This window comes from Anas platyrhynchos, chromosome 29 (genome assembly GCF_047663525.1).
Source record: "Anas platyrhynchos isolate ZD024472 breed Pekin duck chromosome 29, IASCAAS_PekinDuck_T2T, whole genome shotgun sequence".
NCBI classification, from domain to species: domain Eukaryota; kingdom Metazoa; phylum Chordata; class Aves; order Anseriformes; family Anatidae; genus Anas; species Anas platyrhynchos.
The window spans coordinates 1,595,460-1,622,570 of NC_092615.1; the positions used below are offsets into that span (position 1 = coordinate 1,595,460).

The 27,111-nt window shown below is 45.0% G+C and overlaps 2 protein-coding genes across 3 annotated transcripts; one reads left to right on the forward strand and one right to left on the reverse strand.

The window, feature by feature from the left end:
- The first annotated feature begins 612 nt into the window (after positions 1-612).
- Positions 613-4,831, forward strand: GDF1 (growth differentiation factor 1). The gene is made up of 2 exons (XM_005029827.6): positions 613-895; positions 1,804-4,831. The coding sequence occupies exons 1-2, from the start codon at positions 613-615 to the stop codon at positions 2,637-2,639; spliced, it is 1,119 nt and encodes a 372-aa protein (XP_005029884.4). The 3' UTR covers positions 2,640-4,831.
- Positions 4,832-4,883: 52 nt separating this feature from the next.
- Positions 4,884-27,026, reverse strand: UPF1 (UPF1 RNA helicase and ATPase). 2 transcript variants are annotated; one of them, XM_038169253.2, is made up of 24 exons: positions 26,395-27,026; positions 20,610-20,752; positions 20,096-20,185; positions 19,371-19,538; positions 18,305-18,485; positions 17,589-17,750; positions 16,910-16,994; positions 16,635-16,733; positions 16,322-16,439; positions 15,506-15,665; positions 15,267-15,385; positions 14,812-14,976; positions 14,364-14,478; positions 14,036-14,179; positions 13,371-13,584; positions 13,034-13,151; positions 11,484-11,640; positions 10,351-10,493; positions 9,531-9,705; positions 8,727-8,808; positions 8,413-8,574; positions 7,937-8,154; positions 7,387-7,509; positions 4,884-7,271 (listed from the first exon to the last, which is right to left on the reverse strand). In XM_038169253.2, exons 1-23 carry the CDS (start codon positions 26,617-26,619, stop codon positions 7,390-7,392), a joined length of 3,363 nt encoding a protein of 1,120 aa, XP_038025181.1. In that variant the 5' UTR covers positions 26,620-27,026; the 3' UTR covers positions 4,884-7,271; positions 7,387-7,389. The 2 variants fall into 2 exon arrangements, with proteins under 2 accessions (XP_038025181.1, XP_038025182.1); XM_038169254.2 differs by having other exon boundaries at positions 16,322-16,430; positions 26,395-27,025.
- Between the last annotated feature and the right edge of the window lie 85 nt (positions 27,027-27,111).

Sequence of the window (27,111 nt, forward strand, 5' to 3'; positions counted from 1 at the left end):
GTGTGAGTTTGGTCCGGAGGGTCCCCTGCGTGGGGAGCGGGTGCTGAGCGCTGTGTTCTCGTGGGTGTGTAGGTGTGTGAGGCAGGAGGGGAGAGCTTGAAGACGTGGAGTGCTGGAAGTTGTCAGGCTTTAGAGGAAAGTGTCAGACGCTGTGATTGAAACACTGATTTGGAGGAGGCAGCGAGAGGAGACCCCGTGTCTCCCCCTGGACCTGTGTCTCCCCCTGCACCCAGGTGGGTTGGCCACCAGTTCTGCCCTTCTCCAGGGCCCTGGAGCGGTGCTCGACGTGCTGGCAGCTTTGTGGAGCCCTTTCCCATCACCAGGGGCTTTGTCGTTGGGCCTCGGTGGTGGGGAGATGTGGAAAGGACTGGGAGCAGAGGGAGGAGGGCAGCCTCCCTCCCACCCCGCAGCCTCAAAGGGTTAACAGGCCCCGGGGAGCCTGGAGGGCTCGCTCCCACCCTCTGCCCAATCCTGGGAATCCCTCTGTGCTAATTGAGCACTAACGAGATCAAAGGCTCCAATCAGGCAATCAACACCCCCCCTGGCCCCTGCCTTCAGTGCCCTGCGAGCGGGTCCCCAGCACAGCTCTTTGTCTGCGGGAGGAGAACCGGGATGGGGCCTCTCCCCTCGCCTGCCAGCTTCAGAGCTGGCCTGGCCTGGGCTCTCCTTAGCGTCAGCCTGGGGATGGATTTCAGTTTGCAGGAAAGCTTGCTGTTAAAATCCTTGGGTCTGAGCACCAAGCCCAGCCCCAAAATCCCCGTTCCTGTGCCGTCTGTGCTCTGGCGGATCTTCCAGAAGAGAAAGATGCCTCCTGCAAGCACGGAGCTGGCGGATGGCTGTAGGGTGGAGGAATTTAATGTCCCGGGGAACATCATCCGTGTCCTCGCTGACCAAGGTACAGAACTGCTCTTGTTTGGGTCCTGCCTTTCGGAAATCCCTCTGTGCCCTGGGCTGGGAACGGCTGGGGGAGGACGGGCAGTGGGTTTCCCTGAGGCAAATCCCTGCTGTGGGAGTTCTGGTCCCTGAGGATGGTGTAGGTAACCGGTTATAGTCTGGAACTGAGCGGGTGAAGCTGTGTAAGGTTCTGTCCTGCGAGTCACCCAACGCAGTCGGAGGTGTGGGTTTGATCCTAGGTGACCAGTTTGGCCCATGGTGGGGCTCTGGGTGCAGCGATGAGAACTGAGGTCACACCTGCACCCCGGGTGGAGGCAGGATGGATGCTCAGCCATTTGGCTGTGTCCTTTCTCCCCTTCTTCTCCTTGTCCTCATGCCTCCGGCTGCCACATCTGGCCACTTCAGCCCGTGGCTTCTCTGAGCCATTCCCAGTTACGTGGGAAGTGATCGGGGTCCTCCAGGTCTCGAGACGCCACCGAGCTCTTGCGAGTCCAGGTTTCCAGTGGAGATCTAGGGCTGGCTGCAGCTTTCCCACTCCCATCACTTTGCTGCTATCTGCCCTCCTTCCCCCTGCATCCCAAACACCCAGCGCCCACAAGAACCCCCCTGTCCTGGGGGCGAGATATGTACAGCTGAGGAAAAACGATGCCCCGAGGTGTCAAGTAGCTTCTAGAGGAGTGTTGGTGCCCTGCCCGTGAGGATGCGGAGCCAGCAGGGAGGGACAGAGCCGTGCTGGTGTGGCTGTACCACCGTGGTGCCACAGGCTCAGGGCTGTGCCGTGGGGCCGAGAGCCCCCAGTGCTGCAGTTCTGCCATCCTGATCCAGGAGATCGGAGCTGTGGGAGGCTGATCCTGCCCAGCGTAACGGAGCTCAGCCACCGCCACCTCTTAATTTCTCCTTCTTTGTCAGGCCACTTCATGCACAGCGGGCAGCCCCAGCCGTCGCTGTGCCTGCAGAAGCGTCTGTACTTTAATCTCTCCGTGCTGGAGGAGGGCGAGCGCTTGACAATGGCTCAGCTGGAGATCAAATTCAGCCACAACTCCTACCACGCGTCCAGCCAGGGGCAGGTTTTTGAGCTGAGGCTCTACCAAGCCCCCCGGCTGCCTCTGCGGGGAACGCCGTCCCCCGAGCCCGGCCGCACGCTGCTGGTGGAGCAGTCCTTCGCCCGGCTGCACAAGTCTCTGCTCTTCAACCTGAGCGGGGTGGCGAAGGACTGGAGAACTCACAGCAGGAATCTGGGCCTGATCCTGGAGATCTCGGCGAGCGGCAGAGGCGGGGAAGCAGCTGGGGCGAGCGGGGGGCCGCAGAGCCTCTGCGCCAGCATCGACTCCTTCCTGGATACCTCCCTCCTGGTGGTGAGCCTCAGCCAGCAGCAGTGCCGGGCCTCCAGGAGGAGGAGAAGCGCTTACAACATCCCCGTCACGCCGAGCAACCTCTGCAAGCCCAGGCGGCTTTACATCAGCTTCAGCGACGTCGGCTGGGAGAACTGGATCATCGCCCCGCAGGGCTACATGGCCAACTACTGCCTGGGTGAGTGCCCCTTCCCCCTGACGGCCGAGCTCAACAGCACCAACCACGCCATCCTGCAGACCATGGTGCACTCGCTGGACCCCGAGGGGACTCCCCAGCCCTGCTGCGTCCCCGTCAGGCTGTCCCCGATCTCCATCCTCTATTATGACAACGACGACAACGTGGTGCTGAGGCACTACGAGGACATGGTGGTGGATGAGTGTGGCTGCCGGTAGCGGGAGCGGCTGCGTGGGTGCGCGCCGTGGGGTGGGGGTCCTGGGTGAAAAGTTGAACGGTTGATGGAATAAACCCACGTGCGTTAAATCCCCGCTGTGCTGGTGTTTAGGGAGTTTCCCTTGGGATGGGGAGTGTCAGAGCTCCCTCCCCTCTGCCCTGCCTCCTTCGGGTGCAGCCAGGGGGGAGGTCAGGCACAGAGGGATCGTTTTGGGGTTGTGCTTTAGTGACAGCTTGTGCTTGGCCCTGCACGCCACGCAGCCAGAGCCAGCAGATGGCTATGGGATGATGACCAAGGCCCTGGGTGTCCGGTTGTCCGTTCTTTGTGGGCGATGGTGGCACCAGGTTGTGAATCCCGGCCCCTTCTTGTGCCTGGCAGAGCAGCCAGGGAGGCACCCGCACGGCTCAGCAGCAGCCGGGCTTGTGCTTTTTCAGCTTTTGGGCTAAATGCTGCAGCTTTTTGCGGTGTAAAATAGAAATGACCTAGTTAATGACGTGATGCTGACATGTCCCTGCTGCCCTGCGGCTGGGTTAGGCTGCAGGATTGTTAGGTTTGGGGATAAGGGGGGCAGTGGTGCTGAGCGCCCGCAGGGTGCTGTGACGTGTTTTGGCTGAGGGCTGTGTGAAGCAGGGGCAGCCGCACTGCGAGGCGAAGGGGAGCAGGGGGAGGTGGTGGCATCCCAGTCCTTTTCGGGGTGTCTCAGAGGTTCCTTCAGCTCCTGGGCAAGGTGCTGAGAGCAGGATCCCCGCTGGTGGCTGCAGAACCAGCCTGAAAAGCAGCCAGAGCCTGGTGGCACCCGGCAGCAGCTTTGCACACCGCAGCAGTGTTACAGCCCTCATAATTCAGGCACCACGTTGATGTGCTTATGCAGTTTTGGGGTTCCTTTTGTTTAGTTTTTATTTGGTGATTCTTTTGTTTGGCTTTTTAAGGACGTGAGGCCCAGCCTGCAGCTGCTGGCTGTGGTCCCCAGTCCGTTGCAGTAGTGTGGGTGTGCTCCTGAGGCTGTGTAACGCCGTTAACAAAGCCAGCAGCCCCGTGTCGGGTGAGACCCAGCTTTGCACCATCCCCTCTGAGCAACGGTGACCACTGAGGAGTTGCTGCTTTGCTTCCCCCTTTCCCTACATGGGCTGTAAAGTCAGAGCAGCTGCACTGTAACGCCCGGGGCAGAGCTTTGGGGCTGTGCCCTGTGGGGTTACACAGGCAGCGTGTGCTGAGGCAGCACCAACGCTTCCCCAGGGGCTTGCCTGGCACACCTGAAGCTTTGCTTTGCTTTTTTTTTTTTTTTTTGGGGGGGTGGAGTGGGGACACACAAGGAATCTGAGTTAGACTTGAAGTTGTTTTTTTTAATTTTAATTTTTTTAATATGAGCCTGACGGTGTAGCATGGATTTATTTTTTTTTTTAATTATTCTTTTTGGTACCTCCGTTATATTGTCTTCAAGGTCCGATGAAGTATTACCAGGCTAAGCTGGGCCTTCTCCCTCCTGGGAAGCACTGAAGGTTTAACCACTGTTTAGTTAGCAGAGGAAACATCCTCCCGCCCTGTGACAGTGTTTTTGAACACACCTGAAACACGTAGCTGAAGACCAAGACTGGAGTAGGTTGATATATTAGTACTGTAGCATGCTAACACTTTCTTGTCCAAGCACATTTCTCAACTTCCCCACAGCCGAGCAGCAAGCACCAGGGTCAGCCCAGCCCCTGAACCAGAGCTTCATGGATAGCAAGGTCAGGCACTTAAATGGTTTAAGGGGTTAAAGTGGGACTTCACTTGCTCTGCTAAAGCAACCAGGAACCATTTCTTCCCAATGTGAGATGGGCAGTATTCACGAAAAACAAAGTTTTTTGTATTTGTGCTAAGGAACAGAAGAGCTCAGCAGCCAGAGCCAGGCTGAGCATTGATGTAAGTCATGTGTAAGTGCCACGAGAAGGGGAAGCACAAGGTAGGAGACTTTCAGGCTGGACTTGTCACCTCCCGAACCAGCGCTTTGTCACTGCTGCAGTTCCCCCCCTGCACAGGGGTACAGGGTTGTAATGTTTGCATTTGAGCCAGAGGAGGGAAGGGAGGTAGGAAACTTAAATAGAGTTTTCACAGTTCATTTGCTTACCCATGTACGCTGTGCCCACATCCCACTTTTGTACTAGTCTGTGTTTAAAAAAAAAAAGTAATAAACTTGAAGTTTATACAATCAGACTAAGTTTTAATGAATGTTGCATGGTTTCATCATTGAAAGTTAGGGGCCACCTTGAATGCAAGAGCTGTTTATTAATATTTTATTGATGACAAACAGGTTTAAAACAAACTGAGACAAAATCAAAAAAGAGTAACACCGTGCTAGCACTGATGTCTGGATTTATAAAACTCAGAATAACTGCTACAAAGGAAAAAAACAGCACAAAGCAGAGGCAGGCATTCTCATCAGTGAAATAAATGGGGTGAGGGGAGAGGAGGGGGTTACATTACTCAATGGATTGCATTGCACAGAGGGTTACAGCTTAAACCTATCTGAAAAGTCTATGCAACTACGCAGCCTACAGAAGGAAAAAAAATTAAAAAGCCCTTCGGCAATGTTAATAAATAAAACAGTCCATCTTACAAGGAAGGAAGGTGGCCTGTGTCTCCATTCTTTCACATTTTAGAAGTCTAAACGCTGGAGGCTTTTTATGAGAAAAGAATGGTTTTCGTTTCTGGAAAGTTTAGTTTATTTTGCAGTTCCCGAACTACGTTCGCTGCAGAACCGAACAAAAATTTTGAACACCTGTTCCATTTTATGTGCACACTACTCACGGTTTGTGGGTATGCTACACCAGGTCTGTACTGGGGGAGAGACACTCTTGAAAAACTACAGCAAATACAGGTTATGAAAGCGGGTCAACACTCTACAGAAAGGACAGTAATGAAAGGGCTTTCCCCCCCAGTTACAAAAAGTGGGTTTTACATCATTTAAGTACATTCATATGAGAGGTATTTTGAGTTCCCCCAAAAAAAGACTAGAAACACTTGGAGCCCTTTGAGTATAAAGCTAACTTAATTCAAACTTTAAAAACATCTAGGTTAGTGAATCACACTCTACTGATCTTTGCCAATTAGGAGGTAGAGGTTAGTCTAATTTAGGGATCCAATAAAAATGGGTCTGTAGGAATTTCAATTCTCTGCGCTGTTTCTAAAAAGGTTTAGACACAAATAAAATGCTCCCAGTGTTCCCATATGACTTATTTAAGACATGGGTACAACTTAGAAATTGGATGGCTTCTCTTATGTGCTGTTTTCAGTTTTGACTTCCAGCTATTTCTCAAGCCAGCACTGATGGCACAGCCGTGTGCGCTACCTGAAAAATAGGCTCCGGGTTTGTTTTTCAACACCTGAATCTTTCAGCTATATCTGCATTAATCACCGAAGAAGCCACACAAAAGCCTAACCCATTATCTCTAATTATACCCATCCATCCGAGGCCACCTTCCAACAACTGCCTGCTTTGTCCATTTTTCCAACCTGCTTCGGTAACATTGTAGTCTTTACTTCAGAACCAATATAATCCCCAGTTTCCACTACTTCTTCCCCACATCTGAGGGAGCGAGTAAAGCAGGCCTGTTAGCATCTTTTCCTCCAGGGCCGAAGGGCACAGGAACCCATCCCCTTTCAAGCGCAAAGTTCATCTTACAGAAAGGCTTGTTTTTCACAGAGTAGAGTCCAGACAGTAGCCAATTAAAGCATACAGAAAACACTTTGAAACCCTCCTCCTGCTCGAGCGCGCAGGCTCCTTCCACTCTAACTGCTATCCAATGTAGGAAGAAGAGGCTGATTGCTGCAACTTTAAATCACACTGAAAGTTCTCAAGGTTGGTGCTCTAATTTAGTTTTAAACTTTTTGTAAGCTTCTCAGAACAAGGATCTCCCAGGTCCACCACTAAGATATTCAGAGACAAACTTCTAAAAATTCAGTGCTCCTTTGAAAGCATCTCTTTAAAACCACCTTGTCACGAAAGACCCGTTCAGAATGTGGGCGACACGATGACACTAGGATTTCAGAGCCAGTGTTGGACAACAAAACCTCCATCTCAGAGTTGAGCATCAGCTATGTTCCGCTGGATTTCTGCTTGGCTTGCTGTCACTTAGTCAGGAACTCTCTCAGATACTCTGCTTCTAAAATGTAAACAGTTACTGCTAAAATATAGTACCCCTTTAAAATGAGAACAACTCTGAGATGAGGGTTTTCCTCTCCCCATCTGCTCTGAAAAGTAATGCCCTGCTCGCAAAGAGAAGTATGGAATGAAGTGAAACCTGCTTAAGGCCCTTCTCTCGAGCTTGGTTGACTGGGGGAGCAGGGACTCAGCTGACCACTCATTTCAGGGTGAGTTGCCTTCCCAGTGAGGCGCCAGCCAGTCCTTCGGTGCTCTCTCTCCTCTCCGGTCAGTCTCCTTGTCTCAGTGAGCTAGCAGTGGGCTCTCTCGCGCGCGCTCCTTTCTCTCTCTCTCCTCTCCGTTGGTTGGTTTCTTTCTCCTGTTGCTCTCACACAGTGGTGCTTCAGTTTTAGCAGTGGAAAACAGGTATCCATTTTATTTTATTTTTTTTATTACCCAGAATAAAATGCTGATGAACTAAGCTCCACACAAGCTTAGCTCTTCTTCCTCAACCTGAAAGCAAGAAAGCAAAACGACAGTTGCATGACAGATGCCGCAAGACAAACACTGCTTTCATCAGCATAAATCAGGGAGTAAGAAGCAGAGGAGTGAACCTCGAGTGCCTTACACTCTAATACTGTGACAGTCCCGTCACTCCGCCATGTTGATATGCGCGTTCACCCTGGTAAGTAGAGTCCTGTGACAGCGCCACGTCAATCTGAGATTTAAACTCATCACCAAGGTAACTGTCCTGAAAATGAGAGTGTTTGTTAAGCCTCTAACTCATCATCAAGCTCAAGTGCTCCCTTACACAGCAGGATATCTGGCAGCCAACATTAAAGGAAGTCTGAGATTTTTGGTTTTCAGTTTGCTTTTAAAGTTGACCCCATTTTGCTGCAGAATTACTACAAAGAGCTTTGCAGTAGCGAGCTGTTGAACAAGCTAGCAGTTCAAAATTAAGGCTCACGCTGAAGTTGATACATGCAGCACTTCATTCCTCTGCCCAAATGTATTTAGGAAGTCCACCGAGTGGAGGGGTATGAAATGGTTTCAATGACTGACTCATTGAAAACGTTTTAGCTCCCACTTACCTCAATTCTAGGAAACAAGGACATACGCACACACCACTGACATAAAACCCAGGAGAAAGGGCAGACTGTGCATCAAATTCTGCTTACCTGTGATAATTCTGGTTGGGAGAGCCCAGGCTGACTCATCTGTGATGGCTGACTCATGGAGATATACCCCTGAGTCAGTGGACCCTGGGAGAAAGGCTGGGACACCACATCTTGGCTCGCTTGACTATTTGGAAGGTTTGACTGACTAGTTCCAGGAATCCCAAAACGATTTTTCTGGCGCCCACCACGACCAGTCTTTCCTTTTGGCGCCCCACGTCCTGGAAAAGCATTTATTCCAACCAAGAGTGAGAAGTTTCACAGACACAAGTGTGTGAGAATTAACTGTTCTATAAAGTCTTGATGACTCACAAGAAGCAACACTTCATACGTACTCAATGTAGTAAGTGAAGAGAAATCAATACAACTGAGATTTAGTAATAAATCACATCACCTACTCTCACAGGAGTAACAGAAAACATCCTCCCACTTCACACCTAAAACGTGGCTTCTGCACCATTTCATCCTTGCCCCCATACCTGCAGCTGGTCCGTTAGCCTGGCCAAAGTATCCCGGTGGTGGCATCGGTGGCATCACGAGGTTGAAAGGGATAGGAATGTTCATAGCAGTGACGTGGCTGGGGCCGGCACTAATCATCCCGATCTGGTCGTGGGTTTGGAAGTACATGTTGGATGGGCGCCCTGGGGAGGGGAGGAAAAGCCAGAATGATTTCAAGCATCCTGAATGGGTTGGTAGTGGCTCTTCCAACACTTCCATGTTTGAAGTAAGATACCGTACGTCAAGAACTAATTTATAAAATCTGCAAGGGTGTTAATTTTGACAGCTTCTTTACCTTGACTGCTTCGGTCATAGACAGATCCTGGAATAATAGCTTCACGTGCATCATACATGGCAGTAGTCATGAAACGGGCACCCTGAAAGCATGACAGCAGTTAGACAAAGCTTTTGCACAGACAGCTTCGCGCTGCAACTTGTGCAAGTTATTTCGAGTAAGAATTCAGTAGAAACTCCACAGTGTTTATCGAGTATATGTTATCTGAGGAAAGCTATTTCTAATACATGGAAAACATCCAACTTTTATTTCAACCATATGGTGACAACTAGAAAAAAAAATGACTTTACAGACAGCCTATTTAAAACTGAAATATTCAATGAATTTCAAGTCTATTTTGAGGTTCTGATAAAAGTTTTCCCTTGATCTATTTCTACCACTGTCTTTGTGATGGCTGACAAGCGTCTTTTCCCCCTTCCCCAAAACAACTACTTATCTTATATTAAATAACTAAGATAATTCTCAGCTTCACAGCACTGTACCTAAAAACTTTCAAGAATGCCTGCCTGATGAGCTTGCTATTTCTAAACACAAGGCTTATTTGATGTTTCACGCACCTAAGAAGTTACCCCTACATGAAATTTTGCAGAGAATAAAGACAAACACACCAAAAAGGCCTTTTCTACAACTGTTCAACTTAAACTGCACCTTACTTGGCCACAGTCCACTAACAACACAACAAAAATGGAAAGATTTGGGTGTGTGAGAGTATGCAGGTGACTGTTCATTCCATCCAAAATTGATCAATCAATCTCTAATTGCTTCACGCTGCAGATATCTGAGGGACGGGAGAGGTAAACTTACTGGGTTGATAGTATTGACGAGTTTTCGGGGCTTGCTGAACTGCATAAGGCTTTCCCGGAGGTTATTCAGTGGTCCCTCCACTAGAACTTTCTGCTCCTTGTAATAATTCAGCAGGTGATTCCAAAGTGGTTGTTTGGAGAGCGCTTTTGGGTTTCCAACAATAATTACTCCATATCTACAGAACAGCAGACAAGCACAAAAACTAAGATTAGCCATAACCTAAGATTAGCCATGCCATAACCATGTTGGAACAGCAGTAAATCAAGGCATCTTATAGAAGCCCATGATGGTAGCGTAGGAGACCCTGATGTAACCATTTTGTTTACAGCAGAAGACTTCTGTGGTATGACAAAACACTTGAAAGGAGATTGCTGCAGTCAATTTCTCAATAATCACAGGGTTCCTTCTGCAGGCTTGCCAAACATGTCAAAGTGCTCAACCAACCACGTAACACTGCTCTAGAACTCTGCAGACACCAAGGAAGCCAACCAAGGCAGCGTTGACTTCACACAAACTATTCTCAGCAATCAAATCCGTTTTAAGTAAAGCGAAATGGTAAAAGTGGTTGCTGAGAAGGACTAAGAAGCAGTTGAAGGCAAGATTTCTGTCCTGCAGACGAAGGGGAAGAACATGCTCGTTTCTACAGACTACCAATACCAAATGGGAACCTGTTAAATTGAGAGTGCTCTAAGAGAATGGGAGAATCATCCACAGCTTCCTTTAAGCAGTTGCGGTGGAGAACGGGCCTGCCACCCACGAAACTCAGATCTTTTGTTAGCCTGTCTGGACCAATTTTGTGTATTTTATAATGTTACTTTACCTTGCTCTTGTTAGAGCCACATTAAGACGCCTGGGGTCATTCAGAAATCCTATTCCTTGGTGTTCGTTGGCCCTCACACAAGAAAGGATAATAAAGTCCTTCTCTCTTCCTTGGAAGGCATCCACACTCGCAATTTCTACTTCCTGAAACAGGGAAAAACACGTAAATCACAGAAGCACAGTGCCTAACAGTTGTACTACCAACAGGTATTACAAAATGTGTTGGCCGCACACTAACAGTTCCCATTGTATGGGGAAAAATGTTATTTTCCTCATGCTGATGATTTGGTAATTCCATTGGTCACTAAATAGTTTCCCTAAAAGAGAACAGACAGTCTTAAGTTTAGGGCAAATTACTTTTTATGTTTGTACGCTTTATAGCTTTACAGTTCTCATATTTCCCCCCAGCTGGCATTTGCACTACAGAAAGCATCCCTTTTCTAGGTATGTTGCCAGAATCTGCCTGTTCCAAAACCTTGTAGTAATACAGCTCCAGATTAGCACTGCTGCTCCCAGCTATTAAGAAACCTGAATAAGAGGGACAGTTCCTGGCAGGAACAGAAGTATTTCCACCGAGTTTTCCTTCAGTGAAAACATTGCCCAAATTCTCAATATTGCAAAACAGACTGTATTAAACATACAACTGTCTTGTTTGTAGCAACAAGTTTTAGTGTTTGGTAGATGAGGTGCACTGATGGGAGGACATATTCCTAAGCAAATAAATAGTATGACCACCAGAATTTATGGAGCTTGGTTTCCTGCATGTCTCTTGGTTTGAGATGCTTTTATCTAAGACACAAATTGACTAAAGCTTTTCCACAGCTCAAGCAGAAATGACCTTTCCCTTTTGTGCCTCAACGAGTCCTCAAGGGATGGACTCGTTGAAGCTTTCCTTTCAACAGAACTTAACAGGGCTTCCTCCTTCATCTGGCAAACTGCTCCTCTGATACTTACCAGCATTTGCTGCCTGCTAAACTACTTTCCCTTGGTCTAATTTAACTAAGATCAACTAAAATGCTCAGAAATTACTAAAGAATAGATTGATGCCTAAGAAATCAGGCTAAAAATGAGGATTTCATAATATCTGACTTTTCTGCATCCAAAGGTTCCCTTGTTTGTGTAACAACTCCATACCTGGTAGAGTTTTGTATGCAAGGAACCACTGAACTGCATGTACTGCACCAGATAGGATCGTTGACCTTCATAAGGAGTAATAATTCCAATCTGATCTGGTTTGGCACCAGCTTTCAATAGCTTTGTAGTTATCTTCTCTACATTGGCAGCTTCAGTCCTACAAAAAAAAAAAAGGATTAATTTATCTAAGGAAAATTAAGGCACTAGGTCTAACTATTTTTAATTAATGGGTTTAGAAATCTTGAACATGTATGCTATGCTAGCCTTTTGTTAGAAAGGCTACTTATCTCTCATAACTACACAACCAGGCTTCCTGGAACAGCACAACTCAGGTAGGCCACCACTCTGAAACATAACTTTTCAGCAGAGTTAAATGTACATGTGCACTTTGAGATCATTAAAATGTTCCAGCCTGCCGTACAAACAGATCCTTCGGTTCCTTTATCTTAAAGGTTTAAATATAGAATGTTTTTAATGCCAATGTCCCTGTCAGCCAACTATTATGCCATTTGTTTGTGCACAATCTGGCTTGCTGCATTCAGTAGTCTTGCACATGCTGTTCGTGAAACTGACTGAGATTAAAAATATCACAGCAGATATTTTTTACAAGTTGGTCTGGTTTTCCTTCCAGGCACACGAACAAATGCATACAACCCAAAGAAACAAAGCATTTTAAGCTCAGTGTTTGAAAAGAGTTGGAACATACAGAAAAAAGGTTAAAAAAAATTAAATTCCCATCTCTCCAACCTTCTCTTGTGCTACCTTACTCCCTTCCAAAATCTACAAGTTAGGCATCAGCTTCTGGAGTTATTGGAATTCAGGCACTGAAAGGGGACTGGACCAACATTTTCTGTTGCAAATGCAGTCAGTTTACTTCCTGGCCAAAATTCATCCCACTTGCATTAGGCATCAATTGCCCCATGCTCCTCGTACTATCAGTGAGGGAATACGTATACCTCTGGAGAACAATCCAAACCCACTTAAGATCTGAACTGCTCCCACTGGAGCCGCCTTTCTCTATTCATTTACTATAAAGGGAGCCTAGGGCAAATCAGCTCTAAAAGGCAGGCTACTCAGCCAACCTGCACTATCTTTGATGACAGCAGTTATTAAAAAACACACAAGCAATTTTAATCATAACAGTTAACAGGAAGCAGCATTTTATTAATTTAGGAGGAGTGCAGAATACAACAATCAATAGCACTGGAGTACTGTGTTGTGTGCCGGGATATGTTTGAGATCTATGGGCTGGCTAGTTTAAAATACAGGTGCCACTTCCATGGAAACAAGTAAATTCACCTAAAACATAAGCCTTTATTTAGGCGTTTTGCCTTCATTTATGTGGCAAGGTACCAAAAGTTCTGGTTAATGTAAAATATTACAAAGTCTCTGCAAAGTCCATAAGATAGAGAAATGCTTATATATTTGGTTTGGAACCGTATATTCTACTTCCCTTTGACTTCACTAATTGTAACTCATTTACAATCTCCCTTACACTTGAAATACTCCAGGACAAAGTATTACTTAAGTAAGTCAGTGTTGACTTTTACCTGTTTAAGTAAGAGGTGCCTGAGCTGGCAATTTCTTCCTGTCCTTGTGTAACATAGAAAAACATCGGCTTATCTGGCTGCGGCCACTGGAAATCAAATCCTTTTTTCACACGGTCAGCTGAAAAGTACCAAAGAAGTAAAAAGTTAGCACTATTGTACTAGAAAAAAAACACTCTTACATCAAAGCATCTTCAAGACTCAAAAATTTAAGTGCAGTGGCAATTCCCTTTTTAAGGGAGTGCGTTTAAAAACTCATCTAGATGAAAGATGGTCTTTCCTTTGATCCTTAATGACTTGAAGGGAAAACAATCTCTGCAGGAGTGCCACTCTTACTCACCTGCAGTAACACCATTCTGGAGTGAACCCTCGTAGAAGATATTGGATGGAAAAGCACTAAGTGCAGGATGCATGCGGTACTGCACTTGCAGGCGAATCGGGCGAATCCCCAGCACCACGAGCCTCTCAAAGAGAGACTGAGACAGGCCAGCCTTCGCAGCTTTTTTACACATCACAACAGGACCAAGCTGGCAGTGGTCACCTACAAGGATAAGCTGTGGAAAAGAAAAATGCCATCAGTGGCAAAAACGTAGATATCTGAGTTCATATTCTCTGAAACCTACCCAATAGCTAGAAGCGACAGAAACAACCGTCTCCAAAATATATTTGGAATTAATCAGTTTGACTTGTAATAAAATTCATATTTAATTTAAGGCTTATAAACCTTTAGTGTCAGCTAGCTATTCAGCCATACTACTGATCATTTTAGAGTAAGATCTTGTTCAGTCTCCAGATTGGAACATATTGGTCTTGTTGAAACAGACAAAGATTTTGCCACAGAAATAGATGTAACTAATATAACTAGCACAATATAAAGTCACTTACAGACAACAGTATTCAAGAGTCTTCCCTGAGAGGAAGGGATTTCGTAAGCCTACATGCCTAAACTGTAAGTTCACCTATTTATAAAACCAATTTTCTTTAATGAAATCCAGGGGCTCCTACCTGTTTCGCTCCCAGGACAACTGGCACCATGCACTCTGGCTCAGTAGCCTGGGTGCTTTCATCAATCAGAATGGAGCGGAACTGCATCTTTGCAAGCCTTGGATCACCAGCTCCCACACACGTGCAACAGATCACATCTGCATTCTGAGACAAAAACACAACTTAAATTAATCAAGTAGGATATCAACAGATAATACTTCCCCATGGAATTGTACTTAACAGGAATCTCCCAAGTTAAATTATACTCTAGTCTTCACCAATAAATTGCAGCTAGAATTCCAGTGGGAAAAGGCAGAAGTATGAACTACTAGATCTGATGGAACTTTACCATAAGTAATTCACGTTCTGCTGTTCGTTTTAGTGCACGGTAGCGCTTCTCATCAGCAGATGACAGTTCTCCAGTTTCATCTTTAAGCTGCTGCAGTTTCTGAAGCTCTGGCATGCTGCAAAAACAGGAATTTTGCTTTATGGGCTAATTAAAAACAACTTAGGATTACAGTGCAACATTTTAGATTTTGACGTACCACTTCTTGCAGTACTACAACAGCTCACAATGAAGTCCTTTATATATTGCCACAGAAACCAAACAATTATTTTAAAATTAAAAATGACACACATGTACAGAACCAAAGGTTATCACATCAGAAAAACACAGTCACTGTTACAGTTAAACAACTGTGTCCCTCACAACACTTGAACTTGTTATTTGTTTGTTTTGTTTTCCTTGTTGTTTTTTTTTTGTGTGTGTTTCTTCTCTATCCCCAACAATTCCTTACCTATCCATGTTTCTGATCTGGTTATGCAATGCCAAGAAGGACACAGGAGAGTCAATTGCCTCACGACTTTTAGCACACAGACGAACCACCTTCAGTCCAGTTTGATGAATCTTCTCAGTCAACTGATCTACAGCTATATTACTCGGAGCACAGACTAACACAGGCCTTGAAAAAATACACAAAAAAAAAGAAGTTTGTGAGCTATAAACTTTTGCCTGGTAGACTTGCAACACAAATCAGAACTGTTACTATACATGTCCCCTAAAAATAAGCTACTGAAGAATTACTTTCTGAAATAAGCAATAGAACAATTGTTCTATTGTAGAACAATACCGTTCTACAAAATCATTTCAGTTCAGTGATCTTAAAATGATCTTAATGTTTAAATACAATCTGATTCTTCAGACCATTAAAGACGTAACCTCATACATAAAGATTTAGAGAGAAGTTCTTACCCATTGCCCTGTCTAGCCAGATGATAGACGATTGTAGCTGATGTCACTGTTTTTCCGGTACCAGGAGGACCCTGAATAAGGCTCAGAGGACGCTGCAGGACAGTCTTCACAGCATAAACCTATAGAAATTTAAGACTATTTAGCATTCCTTGCACAGGAAGCTATAAAATCATTCAACCTTTATTCATAAATCCTTTGTCATATTCTTTGCATGGAGTAAAAAATGGAGATGATGTTACCTGAGAATGGTTGAGATCAGGAAGTCCTTGTGCTGTAAAGCGCTTTGGCAACTGACATTTAATAATTACATCTTCTACCTCATGGCCTAACAGTTTGTGATAGATGTACCCTGACACTGAAGTCTCATCCACAGCAAATGTTTTCAAAGCACTCTGCATTCTGAAATGAGGGAAGGACAGAAAAAAAAGTCAGTATGACCTCATACGTAACGATCTACAAGTGTCCAGCACAAAGGTTATTTCAGCCTGATGGCAGATTTAAAATACCCTGGAAAAAGAAGACAATGCAAAGAATTTACTAACAGAATTAAGAGGCAAAAATTAGATTCCGAGAACACAGATTTTTTTTTCTCCTAACATGTGTAGTACAAAATATAACCAGAAAGATCTGCAGGGAAACCAGCCTTTGACAGAGTTTGCAGCAGAGATCTTCGGTGCAAAATCTGAAGAGAAGATGTACTTCGTACATCTCTTCCAGGAAAATAAACTCGTATCTTATAAAATGCAGTACAGACATGTCTCAAGTCTACTGATGCCACAGCTGATGCAATTGCCTTGAGATTTCAGCTACTTAAAATGATCCAAAGTTTAGGAGAGCAATTAAAACAGAGAGCACTTCACGACAGTGTTTAACAAGCTGAACTGCAAAACAGTTTTTCTTTTAAATTCCAAATGTTATGTGAGGATAATTCTTCCTACTTAGTTTGAAAGTTTTCTTGATGTATTTGCAACAAACCTTACGTTCAAAATGAGAAACACTGACAATATACACCTACTGTTTCCATTATCTGCCAAGTTTAAGCGCTTTCTCAATACCTGTCAAATGAAGTAGACTTCCATACAAAATCCACTTGGAAGTTATGAGTAACTTCCACAGGGGCTCCAACGCTGCTCCTCAGCTCAATGGCTATCTCATCACCATAATCTGTAGAACCTCGTTAAGTAGTAATCTATAGCAAAAATTTGAACTTTATTTTTCCCGATTTTGATATATTTTTTTTTTAAATCAGATGCCCACTACCGAAATTGCAATAGTTTCAAAATTACTTTTTTATGTAATTTAGTGGTTTCTTGGAGAGACTTGAGCCTTCCATTAAGCCTCCCTAAAGGCACGTTAAGTAAAGGATACTATCAGGAACTTTGATAACATGACCAATTCCTTTCCACAAAGGGGCCAGGTCTCCTTTATACCTCAAGCAGATCTCATCTCCTTGCATTAGACGCATATCTACAAAGGAAGGAAAAAAAAATGTTCTCAGAATATTCACCAATGAACAACCACCTCCAACGCAGAAACCCTATAGGAGTATCTTAAATGCCAGGCCACATATCACAGCTCTTTAAACACTGATGTTATTTACCCAGCATAAAAACACGCAAAACACACAGTCAAGATGTCATTACCTGAATCAGTCTTTGGCAAAGTGAAATAAGCAATTCTTTTCTTGTTCAAGCCCAGGTCCCATCTGACTGTGATGTTATCTTGGGTCTAACAGTAAAGAAAAGGCAAGTTATTATGTTTTAAAGAGTTGTTCACCAGCTACTGCAATCCTCACTGTCCCAATACTTAAAAATAATAGAGAAATACAAAACGTGATGTTCTAATGTCACAGAACCAAGTATACATATTTACTCTTACAGACTCAGATAACACCTTCTGGAGAAGTTAATTGTTTGATAAAAGACTTATGTAGTTAATAATAAATCAATCACCACTTGTGTTACTCTTTTTAAAACAAAAGCCCCTCATGAAGTGCTTACATGTCCCCAGTATAAAACAAGTTTGACTGGAAACTGACTGACAGAAAGGTAACTGCATGTTATGATAACATAACAGAAGGTGCCAAGTATCAGTTCTAAGATAGAAAAATATGATTCTGCAGAAGACAAACTTTGAATGCAGAAGAGATGAAGTTTAAGTGTTTCAAACGTCTTTAAAACCTCTGAGTTTTCTCCTTTCCCTTCCCTGACAAAGACACTTATTTCACTCAAGTTTTTTTTTTCTATTAATAGTGACTAGATATTTGATACCAGAGATCTAGTCAGAATTTGCCCACAAACAGGTGTATTTCAAGCACTTTACCTGCGACTCTTTGAGCTTCTTGTCATAGTCAGCCTCAAGCTTGACTAGAGGACCAAATATATTCTGGTATTGATAAGCATCTTCATATCTGAGTAGGACATGCTGTGGCTCTTCATCAACACCAGGCTTTTCTAAGTCCTCAAGAGTTGCAGATGGATTTTCCTAGAATTGAACATACAAATGCTTGTGCTTAAAACTTTGAAACAAATCTCACTCACAAAGAGCTATAGTCCTGCATTTTACTGCTACAGAAAGTTATAAAGGCATAACAACCTGTTAAAACTACCAAGACATTCCATGCTCACCTACATCCAGTCAAGTTTGATCTGCATTAACAGATATACAGAAAAAGCTTTGGAAAAAAAAAACAAACAAAAACAGTAACTGTCTACCAGTTGTCAACTAACTAGTCTTAGCTAGTCATTAAAGCTGAAACAAGTGAAAGACTTGATATGGTGAAATGAAAGTCGCTTTTCCATGTTGCCTGACAGTTGAACTTGACATAACAAGAGAACCTTGGAATGAAACTTTCCTCCTTTAATCTCCTAAATCCTCTGATCAATTTCCAGTTGTGCTGCTTGTGAAAACTGAAAAGGTTTGAACCTTGTGTACATTCCCTGCCTCATACCGTTGCTGAAAGAGTCTTATCCCTACTTTGTAAGGCACAAAACTAGGACTTGGTGAAACATAATTGGTATTTGAAAAGCAGCACGTACCTTCCAAAGTTCTTCCAGTTTGTTAATCTGCTGAGCTGTAATCTGACGTGCTCTCAACTGTTCCTGCTCAGATGGAATCTTCACCAGCCACGAAAGGAAACAGCGATCTTGGATAAGAGGCTGCCACTGTGAACTGTCCCAATTAATATCCTTTAAACTGCTCTGACTCGCACATGGCTGCCTGCACAACCAAAACATTGAAAAAAATTATTAAGTTAGACAAGTGTAAGAAAATCTACCACATGAAGGATAAGAACATGTTTGTCTTGTTCCTACAGCAACTCTGGTGTCTCAGTTACGAGAAAACCAACATTAGCCTGATGATCTATTTCATTAGTCCCTGTATTTGCTATTTCAACATTAGGGACACAAGGTAACGTAAGTAGAATTTCTTATGCATTTCTAGAACTGAAAATTTCAGCATCTAAAATAATTAATATGACACACTTGGAAAGTCCATTAATATTATGGACATACTTATCAGAAAACACCTGGGATTACTTCCATCTGTTATTTAAACAAATGGGAGAACCTGTTCTGTAAGAACACACCTCCTACTGTCAAATGCATGGCAAGTGACAGCAGTTAATAAAAATCCATACAGAGAAGGCCATGCTCTCTGATATGTCCTGTCAAAGAACAACTTCCAATTTACTCTCATCTTCAAATTATTCTATGACCTGACAGAAAAATTTGTTCTGCAATTCCATCATTACTCCACTAGGGCTCCAGAGTCATTTCCTGATCTGTTACTTCTCCAGAGCTGAAAACTACAGCTTAACACAGGGGAAAAACACCTGAATTCTTGCAAGTGAGACAGCCCTTAATGGAAGAACTTTTCTATAGAATGAATATATTTGCCCAGCACAAAGAAAAAGAAGTTTCTTTAGATGAGTGTCTAGAATTAATGAAATGTATACAAATAAATAATGCAGTAAAGAAAAAGTGATGGCAAAATAGAGTATAAAACATATTTAGGTAGAAAGTGAAAGGCAAGCATTGCCATTTAGAAATAACATTATGCAATTGACTTGATGTAAACACGCCAATAAAGGCATTCTCTCACCTGCACAGCAAAACAACCACAGAGTCTGCCTTAGCTGGAATAAAGCCAAGGAGAAACACATTACGACATCCGCAGTTATAACATTCCAAGACAGTCTCTCCTAGAGGTCCATCTTTATGGAGAGTCACCTCTTTGCACTTCGCTCTCACAAGATGATTAACAATGTGGCTGCAACCAGAGAAGACATACATTTATATGCAGTTAATAGGAAAGCCAGATTTAGCCCTAACTCTACGTAACGTAGCAACTCCATCATTATTAAAAGATAAACAAAATCTATTCATGTTTTGGCATACATTAGTAAGACCTTGCTCTTTTGATCCTGGCAAAGATGAACATTAGCAATGTCAATGGTTTCTCAATGCATGAATACTTTAAAGTGAACGTGAAAGAATAGATAATGTGTAAAGTTTTCTTGTTTTTTTATGTTATTAATGATTGGAAGCAGCTTCCTGAAGCTCCACAGGTCAAAAACATCAATTATACTGCTTTGCAAGAACACAGGGTGGGGGGGAAGAAGCAACAAGCTCATGCCACAGAAGTAATTCAAGTTTTGCTGAGATCTAGCTGTATGCTCAGAAGAAAAGCTAGAGGAGGTTGGAGATTCACATTCAAGTCACAGACTTCAATTATCACAAAAACAAAAGTCACACCCATTATGCCACTTCAAAACAAACACTTTAAAGAAAGATTGTCAATATCATTTCCATCATTCAGTCACTTACCTGCCAGATGTATTTCCACGCCCATTGCAGAACCACTTCTTGCTGGTGTTACAGTAAACCACACAGGCAGGGTCATGGATACCACAGTAACTGGAATTAAAACGAGGAGAGGAAGTGATTGGGAAATTGCTTATAAGAAAATATAAATACAAGATTTAATCTATCTAGTAGCATGCAAAGTAAGGAGAAATGAAAGTCAGGAAACACAAGAGTTGGTAGAAGTACCAAACATGAGTTAAATTTCTGTTCTGAGCCACAAGCATTTTAACTCTTCCCATCATTATCATTCCTAGACTGCTTTGCTTTATATTCCCTGAGAGAGGTCAAAGACCTACTGGAAGTGGCAGCTGTCAGAGCACACGAGCTCACCAGAGGGCACTATTTTCCTACCAGTACCTACCTGTCTCCAAGGGAATTGCTCTCAAAGTCCCCAAATCCTCTAAGCATACACCTTTCACTCCACGTGCTCCTGCCCTCTGGAAATAGTAAGTCTGGGGCAAAGATCAGCTCTTACCTGCAAGCATGCACAGGAAGATCCTTTGTGTAATAGGTATCTTCTTCATCTTCTTCAAAGTTCAGCTCTGCCAGAAGCTGGCTGGTTTTAGCTACGTTATCATCTACTGCTCCATTCTGCAGAATGCCATCAGGTCCATTAACCTGAAAGACAAGGTCAGTGTTTAAGTTACATAATCAAAACATACTCCAGAACAAAACCAAGAATGGCAATTCCTACTCCTCTAAGAAAAGACTTGTTTCTAATTTAGGAGAAATTCCGAAGGAAAGAAAAAAGCTAGTACGAGCTAGAAATACATATGACTTTATATAATCAATACTTCCTTCGTTAGCTCCTACTTTACAGGTTTATTTAAACAACAACTGATGAGTAGGAAAAGTTAGTAATTCAAGGAAAGAGTTTTTCTTCAGATTACATTTTTCCCTACAGTCCTACACAACGCAGAATTTCATACATTACATACTGAATCAAACATACCCGCATAACAACACTTCAGGTATGAAAATCACTATTGTATTACTTGGAACTTATTTCAGCCACCAAAAAACGTCCTTTAAAAAATGTCTCTCTACATAAGTTAACCAAGAAACCCACAAAATTCCATTAAAACTATGAATGCAGCCCAAGTTTTCCTAAAACCACACTTGAGAGATCGTGTGCTAATACAGCACACCAGAACAGGTGTGCTCTTTCCACTGCTGATGGACTAACTGCCAGAACCATGAAGTTCTGAAGCATTTGGTGCTGTGTCAGCACATTTTACACACCATGTTAAAAATAAACACCTTTCTGGCAATACCGAGTACAGTGCTGTTACCACCAGGAAGGAGCAATCAAAAAGTGTGAACGTCACAAAACAGATTTTAGCATGACTAAAGCAGCCATGGCCCCTTGGGACTCGCAGGTGTTCTCATTTAATTCCTCTGCTGTCTCAGCAGACCAACAGCCACAGGGAACTTAACGTGTTGCTGTCAGGAACCCCCAAGATGGCCAAAGCCCTCATCCCAAAAAGCTCTGTTGACTCAGTCACTTGATTCTTGACTTGTAGAGCAAGATCTCATTAAAACCTGAGAAGAGATGAGTGCACCTTTTAATCCATGTTAACTTTGAGTGGAAAAAAGATGGAAAAGTGACCCCAGCAACTACAACAATCAGCACAGTATTAACTAAACATTTTGAATGAATGCTGAGGGAGTTTCCCCACCAGACCAAAACTGTCGGATACATAAAAATCCAGCTGTTTTTGACAAATATTTAAATAAGTTATTTCGTATAGTGTCAACTGGTGTCACTCATGGCACTTCTTTATCAATACAGTATTTTAGTAAATCTTTAGCACTTCGACTTCTGGTGCAAGTTGTCAGAGCACAGTTATGAATATCTGATAGGAGATAAGAAAGCTGTCCAAATGAGAAGTGCTCTAATCTTCATTAAAATATTTTTAAAGTAGTTGCCTTAGCATTTAAGCTAGCAAGCCAGAACAAGCCTGCTTCGCTGGAAGTCTCATCCAGGTTCCACACAAACTAGTTTCAGTACTCTAAATTAAAATTTAACAAACAATTGCTAGAGTTAATTTTAAAATTAAGTGTGCAGTGCTTCGCATTCACCCTCAGCAGTAATGGACTGGACTCAGCACCACAATCTTTATGTTGTTATCTTAAAAAGAAGCAAGGTGTGTTTACACTGCCTAAACAGTACAATGTTTTATTGATATTACCTCCAAGAATTGGCTTGGGGAAATCTAACGAATCAGCCAGGACGTACACTCAGTAGCACGTGCAAAAGAAGCAGGGGGAGTAAGGAATAAAAAACTGCAGTAGCATACAACAGCTCATTAGTATGATGAACCTGAACACCTTCACAGCTGTTTCAAGATAAATATCCAGTTTAAATGGTGTCACTATACAAAATATGACCATAGCTTATTAACTGGTCAAGGCACAGGTGGTATTCCAAAGCCACGAGTTCACCTGAATTAATTGGAAGCACAAACACCAGGCACTCCCAGGTGCACCTTCTGCCAGTCTCTTCTGAAGAGCCCTAACACAGCGTTACACACATTCGTTGACAAACAATCAGTTTTTCAGAAGCTCTTTTAAATCTTGGATCGCTGAGCAGGCAACATAATTGTACAGCTTTCTTTCTGAAGGCAGAAACACGAGCAACTACAGCACCTAGAAGCCACCTGTCCTTCCACACAGGTGACTGCTTGTACCCTCCGGAGCATCCAGCAGCCCAGGATGAGGCCTTGGCAGGCACACGACGAGGAAGTGACTCAACTATTGTTCTAAAACCCGCTGCCACGTTAGCCTATGTGCATATTATTAAAAATCTGGCACCGTCGGCTGTTGTATAAGGGCGGGGGGGGGGGGCTTCTCTATTTTAAACGCGTTGACTGAAACTTCTGGCACAGCACCTTTAACAGCTACATCCAGCGAGCTGCAAACTTCAGCGCTCTCAAACGACCGCCAAGTTGCTCGGCCCTCCTTGGCTCCTTTTCAGCCTCTGAAAGGCTCCTTTTGGCCTCTAACATACCGGTCAGGAGGCAACAGTGAAGGTCCAGGGAACCGAGCTGCAGAACAGGAACTCGGGTGCCACAATTTATGCAGCAACTTCTACTGCCCACGTCCCTGAGCCCCCGGAGAGGTGGCAGCAGCATTTCAGGAGCATCGCTGCTGCTCCTCGCGGTGCCTGTGGCTACCATACAGCAGCCCAGGGCCAACAGGTGAACACAGCTGGAGCCACGCAGCACAACCCTACTTTAAAGCAGGGTAAGTCAGGCTGTAGCGAGAACAATGAGAGTTATGCAGGCGTTCTGGACTCCTGTTACAAGAGCCCGATCAGTCGTGACAACGCACTCCAGCGCTACGCAGTAACCGCAGGACACCTAGGCACGCTGTCCCAGTTCAAGGCAGTTTTTTTTCTCGTGCTTTAGAAAAAACACACTTTGGGATTTGCATAGATAGCCAACTGACGATTGTTTGTAGCTACATTAAAGCTAGAGAATATTTACTGCGCCTTATTAGCACCTATTATACTTATTTGATCTCTTTCAAAATAAGGAAGTGCGCATTACTGACACCATTCACCCTCGGGATGGCGAAGGATATGCTGCGTGTCCTGGTGGGGACCCGAGCAACAAGGAGGAAGTTGTTCCACGGAGATAAAAAGGCTTTGGTGGAACTGACAACTAAATCCTGCCCCCGCCTCCGTCAGCCACTGGCTCAGCTCTGCACACATGAACGCCAGGTGCTGCTCCCATCAACAACGCGTGAGCACGTGGCAGCTTCCTAGCACCTTACCCGAGTCCTTGCTGGGAGAGCAAAGAAATAAGGCAGAAATCAGAATTTATCTTGAAATGAGTAGACAAGGCAGCTTGTGGTTTGTTTTAATTACTCGTTAACAAGGGAAGTTTAGTTTTCTGAGGAGAAAACAGTCACTTGCTTCTTTGCTAACCTCTCACTGCCTGCAGTAACATCCTCTAAAGCTACCAAATGGACACTGGGATAGGAAGCTCCTGTTGCATGGCTAAATCAACCACATTTTCTGAAGTTCTGTGCTTTGTCTTGCCCAACTGATCTTTTCAAGTATGAGGACACTAAAAAGGTGCCAAAGTGAAAGAGTAAAATGCTATACCTCTAGTTTTTATCAACATGAGATAAAAATATTTATACAAGCTTTTTTTTTTTTTTGTAATTGCAGTGACAAATTTAAACGAAGCACCAATGCGTGCTTAGTTTAAGTTTCGGGGCCTTAGAAGTAACGTATTTTGTAGGTGCCCTGCCAAAAAAACATAATAAGCTTACATTATTGTTCAAGGCAGCAAAGCCAGCCCCCCCCAGATCTTTAAACGTGCTCCGTTTCTGATCTTATCGCTGATGAGACCATTGAAAGGCACAAGTCTGAACAGAGCACGGGAGCTGGGGTTTGCTGAACTTTGGTGCGGGAACACACCACGCTCAGCACGCTTCCGAGGGGTCTGCTGAAACAGGCGTCCCCCCAGGTGTCCAGAGGGGAAAAGGACCAACAAGACAACCCCAAGAGTTCACACAAACCTAAAAGCACAAAAAAAAAAAAACAAAGAACTTTCTTCCTGCCTGCCAGGACAGACAGTTACAGACATACTAGCACCTGAATGTGCTCTCCAGATTTTTTTTCTTCTTTTACTTCAAAGGCTTTTCAAACATGTTTAGACAAAAAAAGACAAATTAATCCACTGGTCTAGTCTTTTAGCTTGCAAAGCTTATTTTGGAGTAGTTTTTCTTCCTCTTCTGGCCAGATATACTCTACTGAGAGTTCTGGAATGATCACAGCCATTAAGGCTTTAAAAACACAAAGATTTATTTAAACTATTTTTTTAAATCAATTAACCGTACACAAACAATAACTACACACAAACACATTTTCCTATTTAATAATTTTGATATTTCAACGCTCAAAAGGGGGTTAAAAAGGCTTGCTTTGCCAAACCCAGATTCTAGTACTAGAAGTAAACACAAAATAAAACAAACAGCCCCCGGGGTCTCATCTCTAACTCCACTTTATAAACACTAACCTAGAGCAGCTCACACCACCGTAGCTGCGTCCAGGCTGAACGCTGAGCATTTGCAAGTGTTAACAAAGTCATTCAGCGTGTCCTGGGATAAGGCTAGGCAAGGATAATTCCACCTTCAGCCTTGCCCTGCACACCTGTAGGTTTTCACTGCTTGGGCACGCTGACCTGCTTCACGTTTGCTCATATCCGTGTCATTTACAAACCCCAGTACATCAGTTTTTGCAAGGAAAAGGAAAAAAAAATTAAATCCACTCTGAGTATTTTTGGTTCAGGATTAACAACTTTTACCTACAGCACTTCAACTCTTCTAAACTCACGCCCTGGAACATGGATAATTTACAAACATTTAATTGTTAATACCAGGACTATATTTAGATAGGTGTAAGATGTAAACTTCACAATGTATTCTATAATTTTTAAAGGCAGATCAGTTTGACTTTATTTTTTGAACTCTTTTTTTTTCTTCATGGAGTCAAGTTGTAGGACAGCAAGGAGCAGTATTTTTATTTACAACACTTCTTGGCTTGTGCGTGTATGGCCCTAGCTGCCTTTTTTCTTTCGTTTCTAAATTGGTAAACCATAAACACAGCCACCAGAAGACTACGTGAAAAAAAACCACTTTTAAGCGACGAGGAACCGGACCTCTGAGCACGAGTGTGAGGCCGTATCAGCTGTCACTCCCATACAAACCCAAAACAAACCAGCCTAGCAACTATACCGCAGCAAAGGTGGCAACGTAGGAAGGGGAAAAAAAAATAGTAATAATTAATTAATTAATTAAAAGCGCACGGTGGCTGGAGTCGAGAAGAAAGGCGATTTTTAAACGGAGCAGCGCTGAGTCCTCGCAGCATCCAACTTCCAGCAACAGAACGCTGCCTCGGATGGGATTTTAAAGAGGAAAAGAAACCGAAATCGCCAACCCCCCCCCCTCCCCTCCCCTCCCAACCAGGAGCCTTCGGCACCGCACCGGCGGGCGCCGCCCGGCTGTCAGGAGGCCCGGAGCTCCCTCCTCCGCCCCGGAGAGCGGCGCTCGGTGCCAGGCCCGGCCTCCAGGGGCCGCTTCCCCTTCTTCTTCCCCGGCCGGGGGCCGAGCTCCGAGCCCCGGGGGCCGCCCAGGGCTTCCCCTCGGCGGCCCCGCCCGCCCCTTCCGGACCCCCCCCCCCCCCCATCTCCTCCCCGGTACCGGAGCCGCCCCCCCCCCGTTGTGTGTCCCCCCCCCTCGGTACTCACCTGCGCCTCGATGGGGCCTGGCGGGCCTTGGGCCGCTCCGGGGGGGCCTTGGCCTTGTCCCGGCCCTGCCTGACCGGGCCCTGGCGGTGTCTGGGTCTGACTGGGGAGGGTGAAGTCGGTAAACTCGAACTCGGAGCCTTGAGTGTCGGCGCCGAGCAGCTCGGCCTCCTCGGTGTCCAGGAAGGTGAGGGTCTGCGAGCTGGGGCCGTACGCCTCCACGCTCATGGCGGCGGCGAGGAGGAAGAGGAGGAAGAGGAGAAGCGGCGCTTCTTCCCCCTTCCCCCCCTTCTCCCTCCTCTCTCACCTCACCTCAGCCCGGCCTCACCTCACGCAGCCCGGGCCCCGGCGCTACGCCAGCGGCGGGCTCCGCCGCGCGCACCAGGCCGCGCTCGCTCCCGCCGCCCAACGGAAGGCCCCGGGGGCGAACCGAACCCGACGAGGGGACGGAGACGGAGAAGGGGGAACCCTGAGGGGAGCCTTGAGGTGGGGGGAAACGCGGGGAGGAGCCGAGCGGGAGCCCAAAACGGAGCCGAGCGGCCGCTGCCGCCGCCGCCGCGCGCCAAGGCCTGGCCCTGAAGCGGTGACGCGCAGCGCGCGGCCCCGACGCCCCGCCCCGCCCCGTGAGGGGAGGGGAGGGGGGGGGGCAACGGGGACGCGGAGCGCGCGCACCCGGGGAGGGAGGGAGGGGGGCGGGGCTGCAGCCTGAGGGGGCGCGCG